This window comes from Microcaecilia unicolor, chromosome 2, assembly GCF_901765095.1.
Source record: "Microcaecilia unicolor chromosome 2, aMicUni1.1, whole genome shotgun sequence".
Classification (NCBI taxonomy): domain Eukaryota; kingdom Metazoa; phylum Chordata; class Amphibia; order Gymnophiona; family Siphonopidae; genus Microcaecilia; species Microcaecilia unicolor.
In genome coordinates, this window is record NC_044032.1 from 227,808,334 (window position 1) to 227,835,047 (window position 26,714).

The 26,714-nt window shown below is 42.2% G+C and overlaps 1 protein-coding gene across 2 annotated transcripts in view; it reads right to left on the reverse strand.

Annotated features, from left to right (window-relative positions):
* ECPAS (Ecm29 proteasome adaptor and scaffold) overlaps positions 1-26,714 on the reverse strand; it is a 318,939-nt gene that overhangs the window by 74,596 nt on the left and 217,629 nt on the right. For both annotated transcript variants that reach the window (XM_030193760.1, XM_030193758.1), the window contains exons 26-29: positions 15,303-15,357; positions 13,779-13,893; positions 9,816-9,884; positions 6,068-6,185 (exon numbers count right to left, since the gene is read on the reverse strand). In XM_030193760.1, the coding sequence (XP_030049620.1) occupies positions 6,068-6,185; positions 9,816-9,884; positions 13,779-13,893; positions 15,303-15,357 (357 nt within the window). The remainder of the gene's footprint in view (positions 1-6,067; positions 6,186-9,815; positions 9,885-13,778; positions 13,894-15,302; positions 15,358-26,714) is intronic.

Sequence of the window (26,714 nt, forward strand, 5' to 3'; positions counted from 1 at the left end):
CTCTCATTTCCAACTCCTGGCTAACATCAAATGCTTCTGCAGGCTCTATTATTCAGTGTTAACATCTTGGGGACTCCCACAAAAACACAAGTGACTTTTCATAGGGGAGGGTAATGCTTACAGAGGTTTTCAATGAATGAGACGTGCCATCTTGTTGTGCCTTTCTATATAAATATTTTCTACCATCCACACTTAGCTACAAACAGATACTTCTCATGGCTAGCTGCACTTCCTTACAGATTCTACAGATATAAAGAATCTAATACTACATAATAATAATAATGTCTGTTGCACTAGTTTTTTCAATGCTTGCAGATTATAGACAAGATGGTTTACAGCAAGCATTGAAAAAAATGGTGCAACAGACAACTATAGATTCTGTAAGACAAACAGTTACTCATCTCGTGGCTGGCTGTGAAGTGCTGATGGTGGAAACTTTTTTTATACAGAAAGGCACAACAAGTTGGCAAGTCACATTCTTTGAAACTCTAAGCATTACAACATCAGTGCGCCAGAAAAGCACTGGGATCATGACCCTAACATAATTGAGCAAAACGAAGAAGTTATGTTCACCTGGGACATCCCCATCCCAACTGATAAAAAGCTGGATGCCAGAAAACAAGATATAGTACTAAAAGAGAAAAACAATAGCATCGATTATAGATGTGTCAGATGCGGTGAGTCGCATGGAGAGAGGGGAGATCCTCAAGTACCAACAAATTCAGGCCAAGACTAAGAAAATGTGGCAGAAAGATAGAGAAATATTTCCCATCGTGTTGGGTGCTACAGGCTTGAATAAAAAGAACTTCCAAGCACACCTGGATAAGTTGCCTATAAATGTTACATCTTAAGCCGTTCTCTCTGGCACAATGCAAGTACTGAGAAAGGCAAGGACAAATCAAACTCGGGTATAATGTATCACATACCATGTAAAATGAGTTTATCTTGCTGGGCAGACTGGATGGACTGTACAGGTCTTCATCTGCCATCATTTACTATGTTACTATATGTTATTATGGCGAGCATTAATAGTAAACTTGAGAGACTGAAATCATGCTCCACATGCCTGGCTTAGGAGTGAGGTTCATTCCTGTCATAGCATGTGCAAAACTAACCTTTTTGGAGAAACTGCCCCTGGGACAGTGCTCCCAGTGACTTTGTAAACTTCTTCTCTCACCACTTATCAAAGTAGTCCAATACTCTCGCACTCCCACCCTCCCACCAGACATGTCTAAATATTGTCTAAATGTACTTTTAGCCCCACAGCCTCTCCAAAATAAAAAAAAATCATAATTGAGAAAGCTCTCGCAGAAAATGTTTCTTGTTACTGTGAATAAAGTACATTATTTGGAGCAAGGAGAAATTAGGTCTTACCTGATCATTTTCTTTCCATTAATCCTTTCCACTATTCCAGAACCTGTGAGATAGTTGTGTCCATCAACCAGCAGGTGAAGACAGAAAACTGAGCCGAGACATACCACATATACTTGATTATAAGCCAAGATTTTTGGGCCCAAAAAAAGCTTATAGTCGAGTCAGAAAACATTTCTGTGCTTCCCTCCTTCCCCTGCGGTGACCAGTACTTCTTTCTTGCTCCTCCCCCCCCCCCCCAACCACACTGACAGGCATTGCTTACTGCTCCCTCCTGACTTCTGCTGCCATCCATGGAAGTGGAGCCTTGAGTTCTGGCTCCCACCCTCTCTGAGCATCTGAGCATGCTCAAGGCCCCAGTTCTGTGTTAGTGACAGCAGCAAATGTCAGTAGAGAATGGTAAGATGCTGGTCAGTTTGGGGGAGGGGGGGGAAGCAAGAGAAAAGGATGGTCGTGCGAAGGAGGAGGGGTAAAAGGGAGTCACTGGTTGGAGAGAGCAGGAAGAGGGAAAAATGCTGCACACCAAAGGAAAAAAGGGAAAGGGACACTACAGGGGAGGAAAGATTACCAGTATACTTGAATATAAACCCCTCAGCTTATACTCGAATTAACAGTCCCCCCCCCCCCCTCTTTTGGGGAGAAAACTGTTAACTCAGCTTATACTTTGATAGGCTTTTCTAGGCATCCAGTCCAGCTCCTCAGTATTTACGTAGACAAGCAGTAAGGAGAAACTCAAGAATAATCGCAACAACCTGATACAACTTGCTAACCTAACACTAACCAGACGAGCAAACACGTGTGGACCTCTCTCATCTTTGGATAATTTGTAGAGAACAAGAGATATGCAGGACACATTATGCAAGGTGAGTGTCATTATTTGACCTATTACTTCGCACCAACTAAACATCTCAGAAACCTTGGACGGGCTCTGAAATAGTGGGAAGGATTAATGGAAAGAAAATTATCAGGCGAGACCTAATTTCTCCTTCCATTATGTAGCTTCCCACTATTCCAGAATCTGTGGGATGATCAAAAGCAATCCACAGAGTGGGTGGGATCTTGGCACTGCCACCCTGAGGACTGAAACCACATAACCGGCTTCAAAGCACACTGCAACGTCCACCCTGAAGTCTTGGCGAAAGTATGCAGTGTCGACCACATCACTGCCTTGCAAATATCCACCAGAGACAGTAAGGTAGTATCTGTCGTCCAAGATGTCACTGTATGCCTCAGAATGAGCCCGCAAGGCCTGAGGAGCCTGCTTCCCCATAAGTAAATAAGCTGACGCTATAGTCTCCTTCAGCCATCTAGCAATTGTGGGCTTGGAAGCCATGAGGCCAAGTCTCTATTCACCACAAAACACAGTCTGTCCGATTTGCGAAACTCATTCATGACATCCAGATATCTGAGGACTGTATGCACATCAAGAAGCTTTCAAGGAAGAATACTGAACCTCTTTGTCCTCTCTTATGAAAGAACAGAAGGTCCACAGATTGATTGAGATGAAATACCGATACCACTTTCGGAAGAAAGGAAAGAACCGTGTGCAGGGAGAACCGTGCCATCATTGACCCCGGAACCTGGATGTAGTCCCAGATCCTGGGCCTGACTTGACTGAGGAGCAGACAAATCTGTTGAAACAGCTTTGACCTCCTGTGCTCTGTGAGGAAGATCCTCTCCCATGCTGTGTCGAATAGAACACCCATATACTACAGTGTCTGCGATGGAATTAGTCTGCTCTTCTTGAAATTGATCACCCAATCCAATGACTGCAGAAGACAGACAACTTTGTTCATCACAGCCACTCTGTCTGAATAGGACAATGCATGAATAAGCAGTCGTCAAGATACAGGTGAACTCTGATTTCCTAGTGCCAAAGGAAGGCCACCACCACCACCATAACCTTGGTAAATGTTCTTGGGAGTCATGGCGAGATGAAGAGCAAAGCCCTGAACTGAAAGTAATGGCCCAGCACCACAAAATGCAGAAACCTCCGATGTGGTGGCTGTGTGGGTATATGCAAGTACACCTCATTGAGACTGGGGGCAGTGAGAACTTCTCCCAACTGAACTGAGGTTATCACTGTTCTTATTGTCTCCATGTGAAAGCGGGACACTCTAAGGCAGTGGATGAGATCTAAGACTGGATGAAAGGTGCCTTCCTTCTTTGGGACAATGAAGTAGGCGAGTATCTGCCTTGTCCCTGTTTGGCCTGGGGAACTGGAACAATGGCCTGGAGCGCCACAAAGAAACCTAGAGTGGCTTGAACCTCGCCTGCCTTTGCCTGAAAGTGGGAGTTCTGACCATATTTGTTGGACAACCAGGTCAATACCGTCTGCTGTCTCGAAATCAATATCGAGAGCCCCCGAAGATGGACTACCTGAGGCTTTCAGTTTATTCACCGGCAACCGCTGTGGTTTAGTTTCTCCCAGTTCTTTCACCAAGTTACTGAGATCGTCTCCAAACAGCCAATTGTCTCGAAAGGACTGTTTAACTGTGCCTTTGATGCTGCACCCGCTGCCCAATGCCACAACCAGAGTTGCCGATGTGCCATGACAGCCAAAGATATACTGCGGGCTGCAACCTGAAACATGTCAAATAGCATTCGCCAAGTAGTTCAACCCTGCTTCCAGCTAGGCGTTATGGTGCCTGTCTTGTGTGACCAACTGAGGATGCCACTTCAAGCATGTTCTTGCCACAAACGAGCTGCACACTGTCACTTGAAGGCCTAAAGAGGCTATTTCAAGGGCCTGTTTCGGCGAGCCTTCTAGCTTCCTATCCTTTAGGCCTTTTAGGGCAATGCCTCCTTCCACCAGCAAGGTGGTCTTTAGTCACTGCTATAATCAGGTAGTCCACTCTGGGAAGCAGCAATTTATCTTTCTCCTCCAGAACTAATGGGAAGAAGCCATGGCTCTTCCCACTCCCGGTGAGACTTAATCTGCTGTAATCAGGTTCTTAATGTCTGGATGCATCGAAAAGGCCTTAGAAGGACCTCTAAAGCCCCTTCATGATCGAAGATAGAACATCAGATAAGGAAAGAGAAGGAGAGAGAGTCACATCAGCCCACTCCTGGAAGTCTAAATAATATTTCTTAGGAGCAGCAGTGGGGTGCAGGGGAGAGGGAGAAGGACTGAAGCACCTTGCAGCAACTCTGATTGTCCCTGATTCAGTAAATAGGCCTGGTGTAAGAACAATATAAACTCCGGAGAAAACAAAGATCCCAATGCAGTACAATGCTCTGTTGGGCCCTGAGGCTGTAAAATGGTGGCTGTGCTCCTCGTGTGATCAGACAGAAGCTGCTCCTCACTGTCAGTCGGCCCTGACAAGTAGCACCCACTCCTGTGCTCTCCTGCATCAAACTGCGCACCAGCACTGCCGGAGAGCCAGAAAACCCTGGTATATTCGTATGCTGCGCCAAATCCGAAGATGTGCTACCACCAACTGTTTCCTCAGCATCCCACAGGATTACTGGCTTGCACACACCAACTCTCCGACACAAGCTGGCAGGTACCACAGCGGGAACACCGCTTAACTGCCTCTGCAGGAGTCGCCATTCACCCTGATTGTCACAAGCGCAGCACATGTCCCAAGCAATGAATCAGGATCCCTTCCCTGCACCAAGTAGAACCTGCAGCTCTCCAAGTGATTCCAAGTCAAACCTTAGTCAGACTTACCACCTATCTCCACCTGCTGGTTGATGGACATAACTATCCCACAGGTTCTGGAATAACGGGAAGCTATGTAAAGGAATTAATTCTATTCCCTAGTTAAATTATTTTGCTCCATCCACCTAAATCACTAGTTAGCTAATAGAATAAAGCTTCCATTAAAATGGGAACAAGTGGCGGGCATCTTGTTGATCTCCAATGTAGTGGCATAATTATTGATGTAGATTCATTCAATTTTTACCCCGAAATTTGATTATATTCTCTATATACTCTGACTCTCCAGGTGTGAAGTGAGTTGGAGCCTTGAAAGAATTATTTTTATTTTACTTATTTGGATTTTGCTCACACCTTTTTCAGTAGTAGCTCAAGGTGAGTTACATTCAGGCACACTAGGTATTTCCCTGTCCCTGAAGGTATCACATCTGCAGATAATCTTGTGCTCTTCCCAACAGTCATCCCTTTTATCCCCACTGATTCCTTAACAGCTTGAGCCAAGGGTTCAAGGGCAAGGGAAAACAAAGGGGACAAGGGGCACCCCTTAAAGTAACAAACCTTACTCCTAAGCCAGGGTATGTCGAATATGATCTCAGTCTTCTTTGTAGATGCAGTGGTTGCCCTGATAGGGCAACTACACCAGCTCCTATGCCACTTAATAATGTATCTGCAATCCAGCAGCTGTGATATACATATCAATCAATCTCATGGCAGTTGATACTGGAAATAAGACTAACCAACAGATCATTTTGGATGTGCCACATGGTCGATTATCAGTCACTACTTAAAATAACCAATGGCAATATAAAACATGAAGGTGAATCTTACTTTCCAAAATAAAGTGAAAACAAAATTAGGTGGTAACATTTTACTTTGATTAATTGTAGAATTTTGTTTTCTTTTATGATATTACACTTATTTGAAAACTGGTCCTTATATACCGAATTCTCTCTCCTTTAGAAGGGAAGTCCTACATTTCTGAATGATACTGCAAAGATACCAAGATGTTTGTAGGAATATTGGCTATAGAGTTACCTTGCGAGAGTTCCACATGGCATGATGGTTAGCCAGGTTCATGAACTTGTAAATCAGGTCTGGCTGGCTGAGGTCACTAGCCAAAGCACACAGCTCCTTGTATGTAGATAGACCCTGACTTAGAAAGACAAGCAGGTAATAAAATACAGCTCTATAATATGTTTCACTTCTTAAAGACAACATTTTCTAATAAAAATAAATATAAAACCTAGTCTATGATAAGTCTTGTCAAACCATGCAAACATACTACTCCAGTCATACACACATGGGAACGCTCAATTCAGTACATGGGCATTAATATAGGAAAAGTTCATGAATTATCAGCATTTCTGCATCAAGTGTAGCTTACTGTACAATTATTTGGTTTTAACGGAACAACTCCCTTTTCATTCTTTTGGTTTCTTCCACTGCCAGCTAGATCCCTTCAGAAGGGTATGGTACAGAATATAAATGCCTTTTTAAATTACCTATTTTCTCCTCTGCCCAAGGAACCCTTTCTAGCAGGAGGAATAACTCCTGCAACGTGTACACACAGTACTGCCTTTTGGCCAGCAGGGGCCACCGCAGTAGCAACAGTAGCAGCTGCTGTATTCTTATCCTCTCTGGGCCTACGCATCAGCATCTCTACTGTTCGCTCAGATCCAACTCACCCCAATACATAGGACATCCAAGTCTGGATCCCCCATTTATTTATTTATTTGGCTTTATTTACCGCCTTTTTGAAGGAATTCACTCAAGGTGGTGTACAGTAAGAATAGATCAAACATAAGCAGCAGGCAATTAGAGCAGTAAAAATATTCGAACAACAATACAAAGTATGGCATGGTATACTACTTGCAATGACAAACCAATATGTACTAGAACATTATAACTGGTAGTGAAGGGTAAGGCAAAGTTGTAACATATAGATGAGTAAGAAAGTAGGAAGAATTAGAAAGTAAGGTAATTGATTTGAAGAAAGTTGCACGTGAGGTCAGAGAGATGGTTAAATATTATCTCAGCTAGGGTAGGAGTGGATAAACATGTCCCGCTGCAGTATGTGCAGCCCGAGTCAATCCTTGTGTATGTGAGCGAGACTAACAAGTTAGTTACTTCTTCCGTTAAAGGCTTGGTTGAAGAGCCAAGCTTTCACCTGCTTCCTGAAGTAGAGGTAGTCTTGTGTTAAGCCTTTCAGGCAATGCATTCCAGAGTGTGGGGGCTACTCCGGAGAAGACTCGCTTGCGGGTATCACATCGTGTAGTGCCACAGCACACAGCTTTGGGTCATCATTGTGAATTGTGTTTTTTCTTCTTACTTATTTCATTTTGCTTCTGCCAGGGTGAAACAGAAGGGGAAGATTTGGAATTTGCCCCCAGAGTCTATGCTGGTTGCCTATCTGACTCAACCAACGCTTAACATCTTCCTTTGATGTTCAGCTAAGGGGACTGCCTTGGAGAAAGGAACTGTTTTGAGTGCTGAGGCCACAGAGGGATGGGTATTTCCCCTCAGCCACAAGGAATACATTTGCCCTGTGTGTTCTGGAGTCTGTGAGCTGGTTTTGCAGCTCGATGTGGCAGACCCGGAGAGCACAAGGGTCTGCTTGTGGATAAGTTGGATAGCTGATACTTCATGTTCTGTAATGCCTGCAACATTTTTTTTTTGTGGAGAAGTCCAGATTTTGCAGAGAAGAGGTGTTTCTGGATTAAGTCAGGAGTTTCAGCCTCTGTAGCAAGTATGTGCAGCTTTTGGTATTTTGTCTATGCCCCAAATTGTGACCCTAAACTCTCTGTAGCTCATGGTTACCTCCCTAAAAAGATTCTTATCTTCCCATTTGGATCAGGGGTAACCAATGAGTTAAAGACCCAGTTCCAGAAATTAACAGAACAAGAGATTAAGGAGAGAGGGTTCAGCTCTCATTGAACATTCAGAACTGTGTTACTGCTCTGGTTAAGGATCAAGTAGTCACACAAAGAAAGCATGAGACCTGTGAAATCCACTGTAAAAGAGAAGTAATCTTCCCAGTGGTGTACCAAAAGGGGGGGGGGCGGTGGGGGCGGTCCGCCCCGGGTGCACCGCGGCGCGCACCTGTCGGCTCCGAATTCGCTAACTTCGCTCGTTCACTGCAGCTCCCTCTGCCCCAGAACAGGTTACTTCATGTTCCGGGGCAGAGGGAGCTGCAGCGAACGAGCGAAGTTAGCGAACTCGGAGCCGACAGGCGTGCACCGCGGCACCCCCTCCCCCCCCCCCCCCCCCCCCAGCGGCATGCACCGGGGGGGGGGGGGGGGAGAGCGCATCTGCAATCCGCCCCGGGTGTCATCCAGACTAGGAACGCCACTGAATCTTCCCATCCTAAACTACCCAGATCACCAATGGTTACACCAAAAAGTATTGTAAAGAGCTACTTTCAGTTAGATTTTTAAAGCTCTATCTGAATCTATACCAGTCCTTGCTACGGCCTTTAATTTGTCATCAACAAAGAAGGTAGATGGTAGAAAAGAAGAAGACTCTCGGAAGATAGTCCTCAAAACTCATGGACTACTGGAAAATTCCCTTGAAGATAGCAGGACATGATCTACTATAATAGTGGTCCCTACCTTGAATGCACTAGGAACTGGATAAAACACATCTCATTACAGACATGCTTCTTTCCTTTAGAACCAAATATGGGTATTTCCTAACCTCTCTAAGACAACTCAGAAATACTATAAAGAGGAGAGGGCAGTTTCTCTTGGTACTTATTTGTTATGTTTTTCTTGAAAACGTGTTAAATTTCATTATTCTATGAACCTGATTAACAGAATTTTTGTTTAGATGGTAAGATTTTGGTGGACAATTCTCGTTAAGTTGGTTGAGGAAGGGTCACACTATGGTTACAGTTCTTAGGACGATGTTTATTTGTATCCTCCTCCCCTCAGATTTTTCAGCTTTACCTTTACATTACATATATGTATTATTTTTTTCCCAGATTTTTCTGTTTGGTCCCTTGCCTATTTCAGATCTCATATGAATCTGAAAGGTTGATAGATTTAATTGCTTGTTTATAATTTCACAATACTTTATTTCCCTTATGGACTGCTTTTCTTTACAAGTTTTCTTGAAATATATACCTTTTTGAAATGCATAGAAACATTTTTAAAAAGAGGTGGAATGATGCAATGTCTCTGGTGCAGCCTGCTTAAATGTCATCCAGAAAGGAGGGCTAGATCTGTGAAAAGGGGCAACCCCAGATAACAATAACTAATTGTACATCAAATACGAACAGACACCAGATCAGCATAGTAGTTCCTAGATTACTCATATAGGGGTCCTTTTACCAAGCTGTGGTAAAAGAACCCCTGCGGTGGCATTGGTGCACGGGTTTGCCGCATGCTGAGGCCCCCTTTTACCACAGTGAGTAAAAGGCTTTTTTTTTTTTAAAGGAAATGGTCATGCAGTAAGTTAACCACTTGCCGCGCAGCCATTTCTCAGAGGAGCCCTTACCGCCACTTATTTAGGAGGTGGTAAGGGCTCCCGCGCTAACTGGACAGCGCGAGGGGCTGCCCAATTACCACCGGGTACGCCCCAGGCACTAAAAAAAATTAAGTTTTTTGAGTGCTGGAAATAGCACATGGTGGGCTTGCCATGCCTTTCTAAAAGGGCCCATACTTTCAAATAATGAAAAAACAATATTTCAAAAACATAGCTAATAAGATCCAATGCTTCTGAAGTACATGGGTTATGTTTATATTATATGATCTCCTACAGTTTAAATGATATTGTATAAACTCACCCATCTGGAGTTTTTCCAAGTGAGGCCCCCTGAAATACTTCAGTTTCCCCAGATACTTCATGCTTTGCTCTGAAAGAACATACAGGACCTTAAAGCAAGTTTCCTAAGTATTATGTAACAGTGGTTTTCAATCCAGTCCTAAGGGACCACCTGGCCAGTCAGGTTTCCATGATATCCACAAGAATTATGCATAAGAGAGATTTGCATACCAAGAAGGCAGTGAATGCAGATTTTTCTCGTGCATATTCATTGTGGACATCCTGAAAAACCGACTGGCCAGGTGGTCCCCGAGGAATGTGTTGAAAACCACTGCTGATAACAGTATTTCACTGCAATATCAAATACAGTTTCCAACCAGAGAACAACTTTCACAAAATCACTATTAAATTTCCACTCTGAGCAGACGATATAGAAATTAAGCAAACACAACAGAGTTTGAAGAGAATAACATTAGTATGAGAGTGATCTGGTTTTGAATCCAGCTTCTGCCTTTTGTTCCTCAAGCTTGTTGGGGATGCTACAGAGGCAGGGTTCCAGCCCCCCACAGGGAAAAGGTAATCCCAGCTATGTTACAAAGATAAAACTAAGTTTCCAGCTTGAGGAAGCACATACACAAGGTTCTGAAGAGAATTATGTTTTGTGGTTCCTGGCAGAACACTGTTGCAGCAATAACTGGGCTACACAGAGGAGCAGCATGTTAAAATAGATTGAGACAACTCCAGAAGCTATGAATGAAAACTCGTGGCTCTACAGCATCAGGAAGGCTAATTCCAATTGAGCTAGAAATGCAAAGGAGCAAATAGTAATTCTGAAGATTTTTTGGCTCAGTAAAGAAGAGAACAGCAAACAGTTCTAGCTGAAGGAAACCAGTAACTCAAAAAATGAGCATAGATATAATCTGATTAAATGCTAAGTAACAACATAGATATGAAAAATACAAAAGAAGTATGCATATAACTTTTAAAGCTTTAGCTAGCTTGTCAATCTCATTTCATCCAAACTATGACATATATGAAACTAGTAAAAAAGGTCCGTTTCTCAAACCAATGAAATGGGCGCTAGCAAGGTTATCATCTAATGGCGATTATGTTTTTAAGGGAACTGTTAGGAAGAATGTGCTGTGATGATAAAGAATAATTGGGAAGGGTGTATAATGAGTAAAATGGTCCAGAGGTATGACATGTGGATTGTTTTCTTTTTTTTTTAATCTTTGTGTTTGGTTTTAATTTTTATTTATAGTATATTTCCAAAAAGCTGAAGAGTATGCAGAAATTTAAAAATTTTTATTAGAAATACAATGCTTGTTTACATTTGCAAGATTTCTTTATAAACAATATTTTTAGTGAAAACTTTGTTACATTGAGGGAAAAGCTTTCCTTGTTCAGGACCATCTATGACTTTTACAATTGCATCAGAAGAGTTTCGAACTCTTGAAAATGCTACATACAGTTGCCCATGTGTAAACACTGGTTCTGGGAGGAAAAATGCCAACTTTTTCAAATGTTTGTCCTTGTGACTTGTTAATTTGTCATTGCAAAAGCCAATTTCATAGGAAATTGTTTTCAACGTAATGTAAGTGGGAGGTCAGTGTTATATGGTGTTAGTTTTTTTTTTTTTTTGTACCCCGCGCTTTCCCACTCATGGCAGGCTCAATGCGGCTTACATATTGTATACAGGTACTTATTTGTACCTGGGGCAATGGAGGGTTAAGTAACTTACCCAGAGTCACAAGGAGCTGCCTGTGCATGAAGTGGGAATCGAACTCAGTTCCTCAGTTCCCCAGGACCAAAGTCCACCACCCTAACCACTAGGCCACTCCTCCACGTTCAATACATGGATAAAAACAGTACTCCCTGTAGTTGACCCAGTGATTACTTGACTAATAATGAGGTTAGTTTTCAAGTCTTTCACTATTAAGCGAGTTCCGTTACATAAACCTCACTTGGTATTTAAATTCCTGAGTAGGATAATTATGGCTCCAATTTTTAAATGCAGTTTATGGCAAGGCATGCCAGTTGGAGTTTGTTCATGAAGGAATTCTACAGGATATAACTGATGTTCCTCATCATTGGAGTCACGAATGGAGTCCGAACTTAAATAAGTAATAGTCTCACCTTCTAAAATATTTAGAACAGCCTCATTTATCTTGTCAACATGTGCATTTTTTGGGCAAAGAATAGCCTTTTTAGCAAAGTTGTAAACAGTATCTACTGTAATTTTTTCTCCTTTTGCAGAGTTTAGTATCATCTGCAAAGAGACAAACCTTACCACACAGCCCTTCCGCAATATCGCTCACAAAGATGTTAAAGACAGCCGGCCCTAGGACCGATCCCTGCAGTACTCCACTGACGACCTCCTTTTCTTCAGAGCACGCTCCATTTACCACCACCCTCTGTCTCCTACCATTCAAGCAATTTTTTACCCAATCAGTTTCTCTAGGTCCCGCAAACCGAGGCCATTCAATTTATTTATCTACGGAACCGTGTCAAAGGCTTTGCTGAAATCCAAGTATACCACATCAAGCGCCCCTCCCACATCCAACTGTTTGGTCACCTAGTTGAAGAAGACAGTCAGATTCGTCTGACACAACCTGCCACTAGTGAAGCCATGCTGCCTCGGGTCCCGCATTCCATGTAGTTCAAGAAATGTCACAATCCTCCTCTTTAGAAGTGCTTCCATTAGCTTACTCACCACCAAGGTCAGACTAACAGGTCTGTAATTCCCTACCTCCTCCTTACTTCCACTCTTGTGCAAAGGAACCACATCCGCCCTTCTCTAGTCCACCAGGACCACTGAAGAGGTCCGTCAGCGGAGCCGACAGAACTTCTCCGAGTTCCTTAAGCACCCTCGGGTGTATCCCCCATCGGTCTCCATCGCTCTGTCTACTTTTAGTTTGGCAAGCCCTTCACGAACACAGTTCTCCGTAAACAGGTCTTGGTCTACCATACATCCATCCCTTTTAGCCTTTGTTTTCTGCTACCCCCCGGTTTTTCATTCGTGAACACAGAGCTAAAATAATTGTTAAGCAGTTCAGCTTTATCCTTATCTTCCACATATTTCTCTCCCTCACCTTTGAGCCTTACAATGCTATTATAGCACTTCCTCTTGTCACTTACATATCTTTTCCTCCATTTGCCGCTTCGCTTTCCTGATAGCTTTTCAAGCTTCTCTTCGCATATTTAGGTATTCTCTCCTGTCATCTTTCTGAGTCTTCTTATAACGAGCAAAGGCTAGCCTCCTTTCCCTTTCCTTTTCAGCTACTACATTCGAGTACCAGAGAGGCCTTCTTTTCCTCTTACTTTTATGTAATTCTCTAACATAAAGGTTAGTTGCCTTTAATATAGCTCCTTTCAGTCTTGTCCATTGCTGTTGTACATCCTTCAGCTGTTCCCATCCCGCTAACTGTTCCTTGAGAAATTCCCCCATCTCGGCAAAGTTAGTTCCTTTGAAATCCAGGACCTTCAATCTCCAGTGAGCCCTCTCTTCTATTTTAATATTGAACCATATAGGATATGAGCAAAAATTCTCTTTTTGCATTATCATGTTATGTTGTCTCTAAATCACTCCCATGCATCAAATGATGTTAAGGATTTGCTATAGGAATTGAAATTCAGATGGAAATATAAAGAGTTTATTTTATCATTTCCCTATTATACACATTTACAACAACTAGTACTACTACTTCTAATCAACACTCTTCACAAAGTATTCTAGCCAGATAAAATTAATATGTGAAGCAGGGTACCTTGATAGGCATATACACCCTGTATCAATCAATTAAGGATTTGGTTAATCAGGTCTCTACCAAGTCTATGCCTTGTACAGTAAGACAATTAGTGATAGAGCCCAGACCAAAAAAAAAAAAAAAATCTCAATAGCTGCACTACTCACTAATGTTTTTCTCTCATCTTAACCTTAAGGAGAAATAGTGGTGCACATATTGAAAAGTTAGATTCACAGTACCTTTTCCCAGTCATGAGTGTGTCCACAAGTGTGGACACCAGCTCCTGCTGATCTTGCTCATTGCCAAGTTCGTAAACCAACCCAAGACCTTTTGATGCAACATCTTGGCTAAGTTCTGCAACAGATTGTATGGAATGAATAATCTATATTTCTCTCACAACAGATTAATAATGGAACAGAGATACCACTCAACATTTTGGAGTTATTCATAGTGAAACCTTAAAAAAAAAAGGGGGGTCATGCTGATAAATGGACTGCGATATTAAAATTACACATTTCAGCTAAAACATATGAACTCAATATTCATTGGCACAGCTGCAACTTGTACATTTAAAGTTCTATGTATTTTCAACATCACTTTCTATAAAAGTGTTGTCTTTGAGAATGCACATATAACTTTAAACATTTAGGCTGAACTAAGTTAGACTTGCTATTTACACATCAGTACTTGGGCATACAAGTTATATGTTCAGAAGCTAAATTTTGCCACTGAATGTATAACATTATTGCTCACCTTCGCTCAACTCCAAATGTGCCCCATTTCTTAAACATAAAACTTTGGCTGTTTTGTGAATAAGACTGCCAAAGTTACATGTTCAACTACTGGGAATCTTATGCAGTCAGAACCATAGCAGTGTAAGTGCTTTAAAAAAAATCAACTTCACAGTATCTATCATTGATAGGCAGGGCTTTTCATCAGCTAGTACACATGCATACTGTACCTTTCTCCTCATCTGCATTTTTGGCTGCCCCAAAATACCCCTATGGTGACCACCTCACTTTGTGGCAGAAGGAAAATAAACAGCAGAACAGGGCCTTACAGCTTATGCATGTTATTTATTGGGATTTATTAATTGCTTTTATGAAGAGATTCATCCAGACATTCTCAGCATCTGCTGGTCTTGCCCCCTCCAACACAAAAATCTATACCAGGGGTGGGACCAGTACATGCTGAGCATGGGCACAGGCTCCAAGACCCCTCATTACCCTTTCCTTTCACTTCTGCTGCCGCCATGGGAGGTTTGACAATGGCAGCTGCAGCAACATGGAAAGAGAAATGAGGACATTGTTGGATTAAGAGGAAGAGAACAGAAAAAGAGATAGGTGGAGTGAGGAAGAGATGCTGGAAAGGGAAGAGAGGGGATGATGGACATGACGTGGAAGAGGGGGTGGAGATACTGGATATGGATATAAGGGAAGAGAAAAGAGGGGGTGGAAATGTTGGACATGGATGGAAGGGAAAAGAGGAGAAGATGCTGAGTATGGATGGAGGGGAAAGGAAGAGACGGAAAACCAGATAGATGTAGTAAAAAGAAGTTGCCTGAAGACTAGACAGTGAGAAGGAAGCAGAAAAATGGAAGAAAGCTGAATGTGAAAGACCAGTGCCAAAGGAGGATGCGAAGAAGAGAAAAAAAATAGAACTAGATATTGTTTTTATACATTTGAAATGCATGCCCACAACAGCAAAATTACATACTTCTTTAATTAATAAATTCTTTTTCAAAATATACAAATGTTACCTACCATCATTTTCAGACAGAACCGAGACAAATGCACTCTGAATCTCCTTGAGACGAGACTACAAGGCAAGACAAAAGGCCAAGAAAGTCAACTTCCAATTTCTCCTTCCTTCTACTCCCCATTATAAGGTAGATATAATACTGTTGCTTACCTGTAGCAAACGTTTTCTATAGACAACAGGATTGATCAGGCACATGTAGATGATGTTGTCGCAAGTCACTGGGATGAAATAACTTTCCCAGAACTCAGACCTAAGTGTAAAATTCTCAGCAAGTCTGGTCCTTCCTGAGTGCAGCAATCTCCACATTCCTCTCTTGTTACTTCCATAGCTCAGGAAGTAATGCAGTTCTCAGGGAGGTCTGAGGGACTGTGTGCCTGATTAATTCTGATGTCTAAGAAAACACCTGTCACAGATGAGCAGCAATGCTTTTTCTGTCAACAAGCAGGATTAAGGCAGGCACACAAGTGGGTAACTCCCAAACTCAGGGTTGCTCTTCTTGTTATAAAGAGCATGATCAGGAGCAGCCCAATGAAATGGCGCTTATGATTCACAAGGCTTGAAGTTCACTATTCTTTTAGCTAAGGTAACTGCTTCCAGAAATATCATCTTCCAGGTAACATTCTTGCATTAAACAGATTCCATGGACTCAATCGGCAGCTTTATACAAGATGTAAGGATGATGTTGGGGTTCCAAGGTACAAGAGGCTTCCATAATGGTAATCTAACATGAAGAAACCCCTTCATAAATCCTGAAATTATAGCATATTGAGCAACTGAAAGCCTATCAACCACATGATAGACTAAAAGAGCACCGAGATGTTCTTTGATGGAATAAGTTCGGAGTCCTAGACAATTTGTTGCAAGAAGTGCAAAGTGGTGTGAGGAGGACAATGAAAACAGTTGTAACTGTTCATGAACTATTCATGAAAAACCACATGGAAAACCTCTTCCACTTGAACACACAAATATGTCTGGTAGGCAGCTTTCTGATAGCTATTAAGGATGCCCTGAATAGACACTGGAAGTCCCAACCTGGAAAATAAACACTACATTTTTTTTATTTATAACTTCACCATACAGCACCCATCTGGTACACAGATATTACCCTCAATGAACCAACAGTATAAAGCTAACATTAAAGCCTCACAAGTTTCTCCAATTCTCCCCCCCCCCCCCCCTTCTTTCCAGTTCCTCCTCACCCCCCTTATTCTGCCACAGTTTAAGGTTATGTTCAAAGCAACTCCTTTCCCTATCCCCCCCATTATCCTCTCCCCATTTCAACAGGATAGTGATCAACTTTTCCCCCTCACTGGTACCTCCCATATAGCTATTTGTACAACTTCTCGTATCATCCCCATATGGTCCAGTATTGCTTTACCCTACGATTCCTATGGACTGTAATCTCATACATAATATTTAATTCCCTTATTCTGCTCCAAAGTCCTGCCTTTGAAAAGAGCTCTTCCTGTGCCCAGTATCTTGCCCCCACACAAGCCATGAACTTGAACTTGTTCAGAATTGGGTCCAAATCTTCTTGATGCTCCATTAATATACTCTGTATTGGGGTCACCTCTACCTCCACCTTGCAACACACATACATGTCCCTTATCTTATCTGCCACATTATACCAAACTCTGGACTTTCAGGAATTCCAATCAGATATAAGAATTCCCTCCTACCCACATCCCCATCAAAACATCCATCTGCCCCTCCTACCTTCTATTTGCTTATCCTCTCTGTTGTTAGGTATAAAGTATTTTGTAACAATTTTATTTATGTTTAAATCTTTTTTATTAGAACTCACTCTAGAAACATTATATATAACTGTAACAAACAACCATTTTTCATAATTTCCAAAACAAACCGCCCCCCTCTCTTCCCCTCCCCCTCACAATTCACCTACCCCAAACTACAGAACCTTACTAGGAAGTCTATAAATTCAGCAAATGGCTCCTGGCTGAAGGTGAAAAGGCATTCCAGAAAGGGCACCATGTCCATATCAGGTCCTCTCCGGCTTTGGAGTTCATGTCAACAATTCCCACTCGTTCAATACGCAACAAATATATCTTACGTGCGCGCCACTGTTGCAATGTTGGATACTGATATGTCAGCCACTCTGTCAAAATAACCTGTTCAGCCACAATAGCCTTATGCAGAAAAGATGTAAGTCCTTGAGGAGTCGGACGTCCCAGCTTAAGCTGTCCAAAGAGAAGTGTGGGGTCACAATGCCACCTTATCCTCCACAAGGTACATATGTAGCGCACCAACTCCTTCCAGAACCAAAATAACCTGTTCATCCACAATAGCCTTATGCAGAAAAGATGTAAGTCCTTGAGGAGTCGGACGTCCCAGCTTAAGCTGTCCAAAGAGAAGTGTGGGGTCACAATGCCACCTTATCCTCCACAAGGTACATATATACTACTACTACTTAACATTTTTCCAGAACCTGTAAACTCCTTCACAGGACCAGAACATATGTCCCAATGGCACACCACTGGTTCCACATTTCGAACAGGACCCCCAAGGAGAGAGTCCCATGTAGAATGCCCTCTTCGGGGGTATATATAGGCGGAGGACAAACTTGTACTGTTGTTCCCAGTGAAGAGCCAGTGCAGTCCTGCGTCTGATCGATAAAATGTAGGACTGAAGTCGTGTCGCTGTTATTGCTATCTGTAGGTCTTGTCGCCACAATGACTCCAATCTAGAGTAGTCTAGCTCCGATATAGAGTCCCTGATGTGCCTATGATGAAAAGAAAGAGGCACCTTTTGTTGTGCTTCTAAGGAAAAAGCTGATGAAAGTTCTTCTTGAACATCTTCAGTTATTATTATTTGTTACATTTGTATCCCACATTTTCCCACCTTTTGCAGGCTCAGTGTGGCTTACATATAACCCTTAACGGCGTTAGCCGGTTACGGTTTGAACAAATACATAGTATGAATGAATACAAAGTGATATTGTGTTATAATGAGGTATATGTATTGTAGGAAACATCTGGGGGGAACTTAGAGAGAAAAGGGGGGAAGAAGAGTCAGGTAATGTCCGTTACGGTCTTTGGTTATATTGTGTCGCAAGTGACCGGTATTTTTATGTTGGGTCAGTGGGGTATGCTCTTCTGAACAAGTCTGTCTTTAATGCTTTCCGAAAATTTAGGTGGTCGAGCATGGTTTTTACTTTTGGCAATGAGTTCCATAGTTGTGCGCTTAGGTAGGAAAAGCTGGTTGCATAGGTGGATTTGTATTTGAGTCCTTTGCTGCTTGGGTAGTGGAGGTTTAGATATGATCATGCAGATTTTGTGGTGTTTCTGGTTGGTAGGTCAACGAGGTCTGTCATGTATCCCGGTGCCTCGCCGTAAATAATTTTGTGAACAGTCGTGCAGATTTTGAAGGTGATGCATTCTTTGATTGGTAGCCACTGCAGTTTTTCTCTGAGTGGTTTGGCGCTGTCAAAACGTGTTTTTCCAAATATAAGCCTGGCTGCTGTATTTTGGGCAGTCTGAAGTTTATGATTTGATCCTTGCATCCCGCACAGATTCCATTACAGTAATCTGTGTGGCTTAATACCATGGATTGAACCAGGTTATGAAATATTTCCCTCGGGAAGAATGGTTTTATGCGTTTGAGTTTCCACACTGAGGAAAACATTTTCTTTATGGTGGCTTTCGCTTGGGTCTCTAGTGATAGGTTACGGTCGATTGTTACTCCGAGAATTTTCAGGCTGTGAGACAGGGAGGTGTATCCTGGGGTGTTAATGTTTGTGGGTTTGTATGTATTGTATTGGGATGAGATGATGAGACAGTGTGTTTTTTCTGTATTGAGTTTTAGTTGGAATGCATTTGTCCATGAGTTCATGATGTTTAAGCTTAGTTTGATTTCATTGGTGATTTATGCCAGATCATGTTTGTATGGGATGTATAATGTAACGTCATCAGCGTAGATAAATGGATTGAGGCCTTGGGTGGATAGGGTCTTGGCTAGTGGGGTCATCATGAGGTTGAAGAGGATCAGTGATAGTGGTGAACCCTGCGGTACTCCGCATCCTGGTTTCCACGGTGATGATATGTTTGATTTTGATTTCACTTGATAAGTTCTTGTGGTTAGAAAGCCCTTAATCCAATTCACAGTGCCCCCACTGATTCCAAAGTATTCTAGAAGTCTTAGCAATATGTTATGGTTGACCATGTCGAATGCACTTGACATGTCAAACTGGAGGAGGAGAATGCTCTTGTCTATTGCTGTTTCCTGCTTGAATTTGGTTAGGAGAGTGAGAAGTACTGTTTCGGTGCTGTGTAGGGGTCGAAATCCTGATTGTGACTCATGTAATATAGTGAATTTGTTTATGTAGTCATTGAGTTGTTTGGTCACCAGTCCTTCCATGAGTTCGACTACTAATGGGATAGAAGCTACTGGGCGGTAGTTGGTAATATCATTTGTTTGTTTTCTTGGTGTCTTTTGGTATTGGGGTGAGCAGGATGTTGCCTTTTACTTGAGGGTATATACCCTGTTGTAACATGAAGTTTAAGTGGGATGTGAGATATATTATGAAGCGTTGGGGGGCAGATCATTTTAGGTAGCTGGGGCAGGTGTCCAGTTGACAGTGGTCATTTGAGTATTGTTTAATAGCCTGGGTAACTGTGTCGGCGGTGAGTAAAGCGAAATTTCACCATATTCGGTCAGCAGGGTATTTACCAGGGATTGGGGCTAGACCATTAATGAAGTTTTCTATGTCCATGTTGTTCTGAGGTAGGGTTTTGCGTAGGTTTCTGATTTTTTTCACTGAAATATTTAGCAAGGTTGTCTGCAGATGGGATGTCAGTGTTGGATGTGGTAACCGGTGTTGTTTCTAGTAGTTTGTTCACGAGATGGTATAGTTTCTTCGTGTTTTTGTAGTCCGGCCCAATTTTAGTTTTGTAGTACGACCTTTTGGTTTGTTTTACTCCATATTTTACAATTCAACATGTCCAGTGCTTTTGATACAGTTGACCATGAGATATTACTAATCTTACTAGACCACTTTGGGATATGTGGCAATGTACTTCAGTGGTTCAGGTGCTCTCTCATATCAAGATATTACACCAAGTAAAACAGTTGGACTAATCTCCTCTCCTTGTTCCCCCAACTGTGGTGTACCACAGGGTTCCCCCTCTTTCCCCCATCCTACTCAATATAATAATGACACCATTAGGCAACATACATGAATCCAATGGATCTTTCATGTACACTGATGTTACTATTTATATCCCTTTTGTCAAGGACAAAGAAATTAAAACAAAAATCAAATCAGGACTAGATTTAATGGAAACCTGGGCAAACAATTTCAAATTGAAACTTAATAGAGAAAAAACTAAGTTCCTAATACTAACAAATCCTTATCATCCAATACAAACCAAAAACTTTGTTATTGATGGATAACATAACATCATTAGAGTCCACTATGAAAATCATAGGAGTAACAATTAACCAACAATTTTTGCTTTTACCACAGGTATCCAAAGCAGTATCCAGTGTCTTTAAATCACTGTGGAAATTAAAAAGAGCGAGACCATACTTTCCAAGTTCAGTTTTCAGATCCCTGACCCAATCACTAGTTCTATCTAAATTTGACTACTGTAATGCCATCTATACAGGACTAAAAAACCTCACTAATCAGAAAACTACAAAACTGCCTTGTACTCAGAGTTTCCCACTACTCAAAAGCAACTCCACTATTACTACAATTAAACTGGATTCCAATAAATGAATGCATCACTTTCAAATTGTGTGTATTCGCTTATTAAATAATATATGTCATATCTCCATCTTATATGCAGAACCTTATTGAGTTGCCAAAAAGCAGCGCATTAAGGGGGTATTTTACTAAAACTTAGCTCAAGTTATCTGCAGCAGGGCCCATTTTATTCTTATGGGCCATGTTGCAGGTAACTCGAGCTAAGCTTTAGTAAAAGACCCTCTAAAATCTTCCAGAGACTTTCTTGTTCTCCACTTCCCAAATTACAATAAAATTCAATACAAAACAATTCATAATGCTGGATTTTCCTATCAATGTACTAAGAGATGGAACTCCTTTCCTAAGCGATTGTCATACAACTGACTATTTCATATTTCGCAAATTGCTAAAAACATACTTATTAAGATCATCTCTCATCGACAAAAAAAAACTAATTCACTATCAGTCTTTAAGATGTACTATTTCTGTTGATTTTTGCATTCTTTTCTTGTTACTTCATTGTATTCACATACATTTCTGCCTTTAAATAAATGTAACTTGGATTTGTTATCAAATGTTCTACTTTTAATGTGAGCCACATTGAATCCGAACTTGTTTGGGATAATTGTAGGGTGCAAATGTCATAAATAAATATCTGATACCTCCTTTCTGCAGGTTCATTATTACTTCTTTAAAGTCCCACATTATTTTATAGAGGCTGAGCAGATGAAGAGTGCCACTTTATTGCCCTCCCACTAAAAAGTACTCAGGGCCCTCATCCTACTGATGATCATTTCCTTTATGGAATAAATCATGCAGGTATGAAACAATGTCTTTTGGCCTGTTTATTCTAGGTCCTTCAAGCACTCTGTGTGCTCTGTTCATCTTAGCCTTGATGTCTTTCACTGGGTGCTCACACAAGGCCAACATTGCCTTGTAAATTCTTTTTGACACTTTGGCACAGTCCTAATATTCTAATCTCAGGAACTCCTCTGCTTCTCAAGTTATTCCTTCACATGCAATTTTCTGGATCCTCCAGTTTATCTGTAGCACTTGAAACCATGTCTGGAGTTCTTCTTTGGTGATCTAAACCTCGGCTCCCACACTATTTTCCTTGTGGTCTGGCACCTCCTTTACTTTCTTTCCTGTCACATTGATACTCACTACCATTTTCAGCGCTGCATATGTTTCATCTGTGGTCTAGCCATATATAAAGTCTTTTAAATTGGCCATTTTACTCATTGGCCAGACACTGGACAGGCTCTATACACTTCTGCCATCAGGTAGAAAAGGCGATGCTCAAAGCCAGAAGGATGCTTGGGTGCATAAGGAGTTAGTGGTTACTCAGGATGGGCAGACTAGATAGGCCATATGGCCCTTATCTGCCGTCATGTTTTTATGTTTATGTTTCACTACTTACATGGGTGTTAATAATGTCTTTGGGAGTGTGTAAATGCTATATTAATCGGTCTTTACACAAAGTTCTGCCTCTAGCTGTCTGTTGACATTATTTACTATATCAATGCTACTCAATTTCTATGCAATAAGGGCTAACAATTTGAGACTGGGATTAGAGAATGACACAGGGATGAGAACCCGCAGTAACCGCAGGGATGGGGACAGAGCTTGAAGCCTGTTAATGAACTGGACTGTTATTTATGTTTGATTGATGCAGACAATATTTTGATTTTTTGGAAAAACAAGCAAACATGCTGGCCACTGCTACCAAAATTTGCATGGGGGATCCTGTACATCTGTCACGTCTGTGGCCGTGACCACCCTCAGACTTACCTTATTCCTGGGGGTTAGCTTCCTAGCTGGCTCCTGTTTCTTCTGTCTGTCCTTTCTGAGCTAGCTCTGGCTCTCTGCGCTGGCTGCATCCAGCAGCATGACACTAATTGCCTCACTATACTGCACCTGTGGGTGTTGCCTGGGTTAGCTCTCTCTCTGTGTGCTGGCTGCTTCCACTACACTACACCTGGGTGTGGGAAGCCTCTCTGTGTTTCACTGTGCTTTCTGCCTGCTCTGTGGTTTGTGCCTGAACAGCCTCCGTAGTGCTTAGAGATTGCTGCAGCTGTGCCTTTGGTGTTGAAGGGCTTTATTAAGCACTTAGAGACTGCAGCCTTTGCCTTTGCAATGCCAATGCCTCCGCAGTGCCTTAGGTTCCGAGGTTAGTGTGCTGTTTGCACAGTTAGCTTTCCTTGTCTTTTCTTGTGGGCTTCCAGCCCTTCTGCTTTGCGAGTTACTGTCACCTGTGGGCCTTGCCTTCTGGCCTTGCCTTCTGGCCCTTCTGTGTTTATTGCTCTGCGGGCTTCCAGCCCTTCTGTGCCCATTGCTCTGTGGGCCTCCAGTCTATCTGTGTATATCCCTTTATCTGTGGGCTTCCAGGCCTTCTGGGTGTATTACTGTGGCCTGGGGGTTTCCAGCCTTTCTGTGGGCTTTAGCCTTTCTGGGTGTATTTCTCTGACCTGTAGGCTTTCAGCCTTTCTGTGTATATTATTCTCTGTGGGCTTCTAGCCTGTTATCCCTGTGCAGTGGCTCTGCTCCCCGTCTTGAGGTTGGTTAGCAGCTGATGCTGCAGCCATTTCTCTCCTTTCTATCTGTTAGCTACTGTAGCTCCAGTCTAACTCTTCCTTTGGCAAGCGTAGCTGTCATTCCCATTCCCTTGAGCTTAGCTTGTATGTAGCTCCTGTGTCCTCTTCCCTGCCTGTCTGCCTTGCTTTAGCCTAGGTACCTGGGAGCACTGCTGGATCCTGACTCTGGTTGTTCCTGTTGCTGGTTCCAGTTCTGGTTTTCCTGTAAGCCCTACCGGCTGCTCGAACCTGAGGGCTCAACCCTCGGGGAAAGGCAGCTAAGCGTAGGTGAAGCCTACTCCAGGGTGTTCCGGTCCGGTGCGTTCCAGTCCCGAGTGTTCCAGTGCAGGACTCCAGTCCGGGGTTCCAGTCCAGCCTTGTCTCTTCTCTGCTCCGAAGGTGATCTTGCCTGCCACTTCCGCTCCTCGGCCGTGGTCCAAGGACTCACGTACCCAGGGTTACCGGGGAAGAAGCCTGACAGAATGCCAAGGTCCTCGAGAACACGACAACATCCTGCTACCAGCACATCTTCTAAGAAGACATTTTCTATTGCATGAGGGACTGTGGAAAACAGGAGCACTAGACTGAATCCTGAGATTGTTGATGACTTATCCACAGATTAAAAAATCATAACTGTGCTTCATAGGGCATATTTCTCCCCTCTAGGGCATACAGAACTGGTTGTATTTTGCACCCCTGGACATTTTAACAGGGTGGATTAGGATTCCTTGGGGTAGTAGAAGTCAGATGTCGGGGCTGGAAGGCTAGAGGGTGATGGTGGTGTTGGGAGGGTTTATTATAGTTGTTCATTCTTATTGTTTTCTATTTGTAATTTATACACAACAGTTGAACAGCATATTGTTCCTTTTTATACTTTAATAAAAAGATTTAAATATAAAATCATAAGTGTTCGAGGCTTCTGCAGATGAGAACAAAGCCCATGGGGACGGGGCGGGGACAGGGACAGAACCCAAGGGGACAGGGTGGGGATTGGGGCAAATTTTATCCCCATGTCATTTTCTAACTGAGATCGTAAAAAGAGTTCTCATTCTTGAATCAATGATGTAAGTAGTTGGATCCTGCACATCATTAGACCTGCAAGCCTTCTGAGCAAGGGGAACCAGTTCTGACAAGGCCAGCAGGGTACTATAAATATCTTGGTGCTGTAACTTTTGCAGTCTTTGCTATCAATGGCTAGGGAAATCAGTATAAAGGAGAGGCTAAATCCAGCTAGGGCATCCCTTTTCTAGGCAATATGAGGTTGGCCCTAATGAGCAAAAGAAAGGTACCTTGGCATTTTTGCTGCTGGCAAAGAGTCTATTTGAGAGACCCCCCTAACACTGGAAGATGCTATGCAGAGTTTTTCAGTTCAGGGACCACTCATGCAGCTGAATAACTCTGCTGAGCCTGTTGTCGATCTGGTGCTGAACCACAGGTAGATAAGCAGCTTAGAAAGGGATGATACTGGTAAAGACAAAGTCCCAAATCCTTATTGCTCCCTTGATATAAAACATGACAGCTTGGTTGTCCATTAGAACTACAACTTATCAATTCTGGAGAAAATGGACAGATACTTTGAAGGCGTTAGTACACTGCTTGCGGCTTCAGACTGGTTTTGAACTGCAACCAGTTTACTGAGTCCAAATGGCCTCCTCAACTGAGATCAGCTGCTAGGATTGAGTGATACGTCAGTGCCACAACAGGACACCTGCAGTCTGGTTTATCCATTACTCCTACATAGTTCACAGGGGAACTGATAAGAGTGTAGAAGACAGATCCTGGATATGCTGGTTCGAAGGCAACTTGATATCCCACTGAAACCTAATCTATAAGTGGGAAAATGGGACCATATGTACCACCAGAGCTATAGGTCCTAAAATCTGTATGTAGGCTTTTGCTGTGTGAGGCAGAAGTCTGAATTTTGCAACCAAGAAGCATCAGATATTCTATTGTCTGGATGCAGAAGACAGTTTATTTGCACTGTGTACAGAATAGTGTTGTATGAAGAAAATCTTGGTTGTGGGACACAAGGTTAATTTCTTGAAGTGATGAAGTTGCCTACTCTCTGTATTAAATGAACTGTTTCATCTCTGAGGGTTAGAGCTAAGCCAATCTCTGTGCAAGGAAGCCCTTCTTTTTACCATTCAAGTGAGTAGCAACCTCTTTTATGCCTTATTAAGGATTCTGAAGCCAATTAAGGTTGTAGGCCCATGAAGATAAGAGACCACAGTGCTTACAGTCAGTTTGGTTGTTAGAGCCAAGGCAGATTAAACACTTAAAATGTGGTATCAAAGTTCTGGATCTTTCTACAACAGTGTGAGCAGAGACATAACTTTGACTTCGGCTGGGATACGTCACAGGAATCAAAGAAAAAGAAGAATAATCTAACAAATATATATATTTTTTTAGTAAAACAGAAAATATTGTAGGAAAATGTACAGTGGAAAACCTTAACAAGAATTTGGAGAACTTTGTTTTCACATCTGTTCAACAGAACAGGAAAAAAAACAAACAAACTGAGGGGGACTGAAAAGATTGCTGCATACAGGAAGGGCCATGCATGCTCAGAACTTTACCTTAGTTCTGAGTTCTGGGAGAGTTGTTCCATCCCAATGTCACCCACTGGTATGCCTCACTCAATCCTGCTCAAATGACAGAAAAAATATAAACACATGAGATGACAGAAAAAAGGATAAACATATGAGAACACAGCAGCCACATGATTTTACTCTTCATAAAATGAAATGGGTGCTAGAGTTCAACAATGATCTCTGATCATTGCAGTAGGCCAGCAACTAACTTTTATTCAGTTTAATGCCAGGTGCCAGAAATACTAAATGGTTTTCTCATAAACCACATCTGGCTGAAATCCCTAGATTCTTTAATTCCCCTCCCATATACAAAACTGTCATCAAAAGTTCACAAGTAAGCCAAAAATGAAGTAATCCTGGTTCTTTCCAAAGCAGTCCATCAGCTAGTGTCACCCTATACTTGGAGGAAGCACCTTTAAGAAAGGAAGAGGGAAACAGTCTTAATGTCCATTCAGTCCTTGAACACTCTGTTGAGACTTTCAGCTAAGCCTTACTCAGCTTATTGATTTTATGAAGAGACTGGGTAGAGACCAGCCTGTCATGACA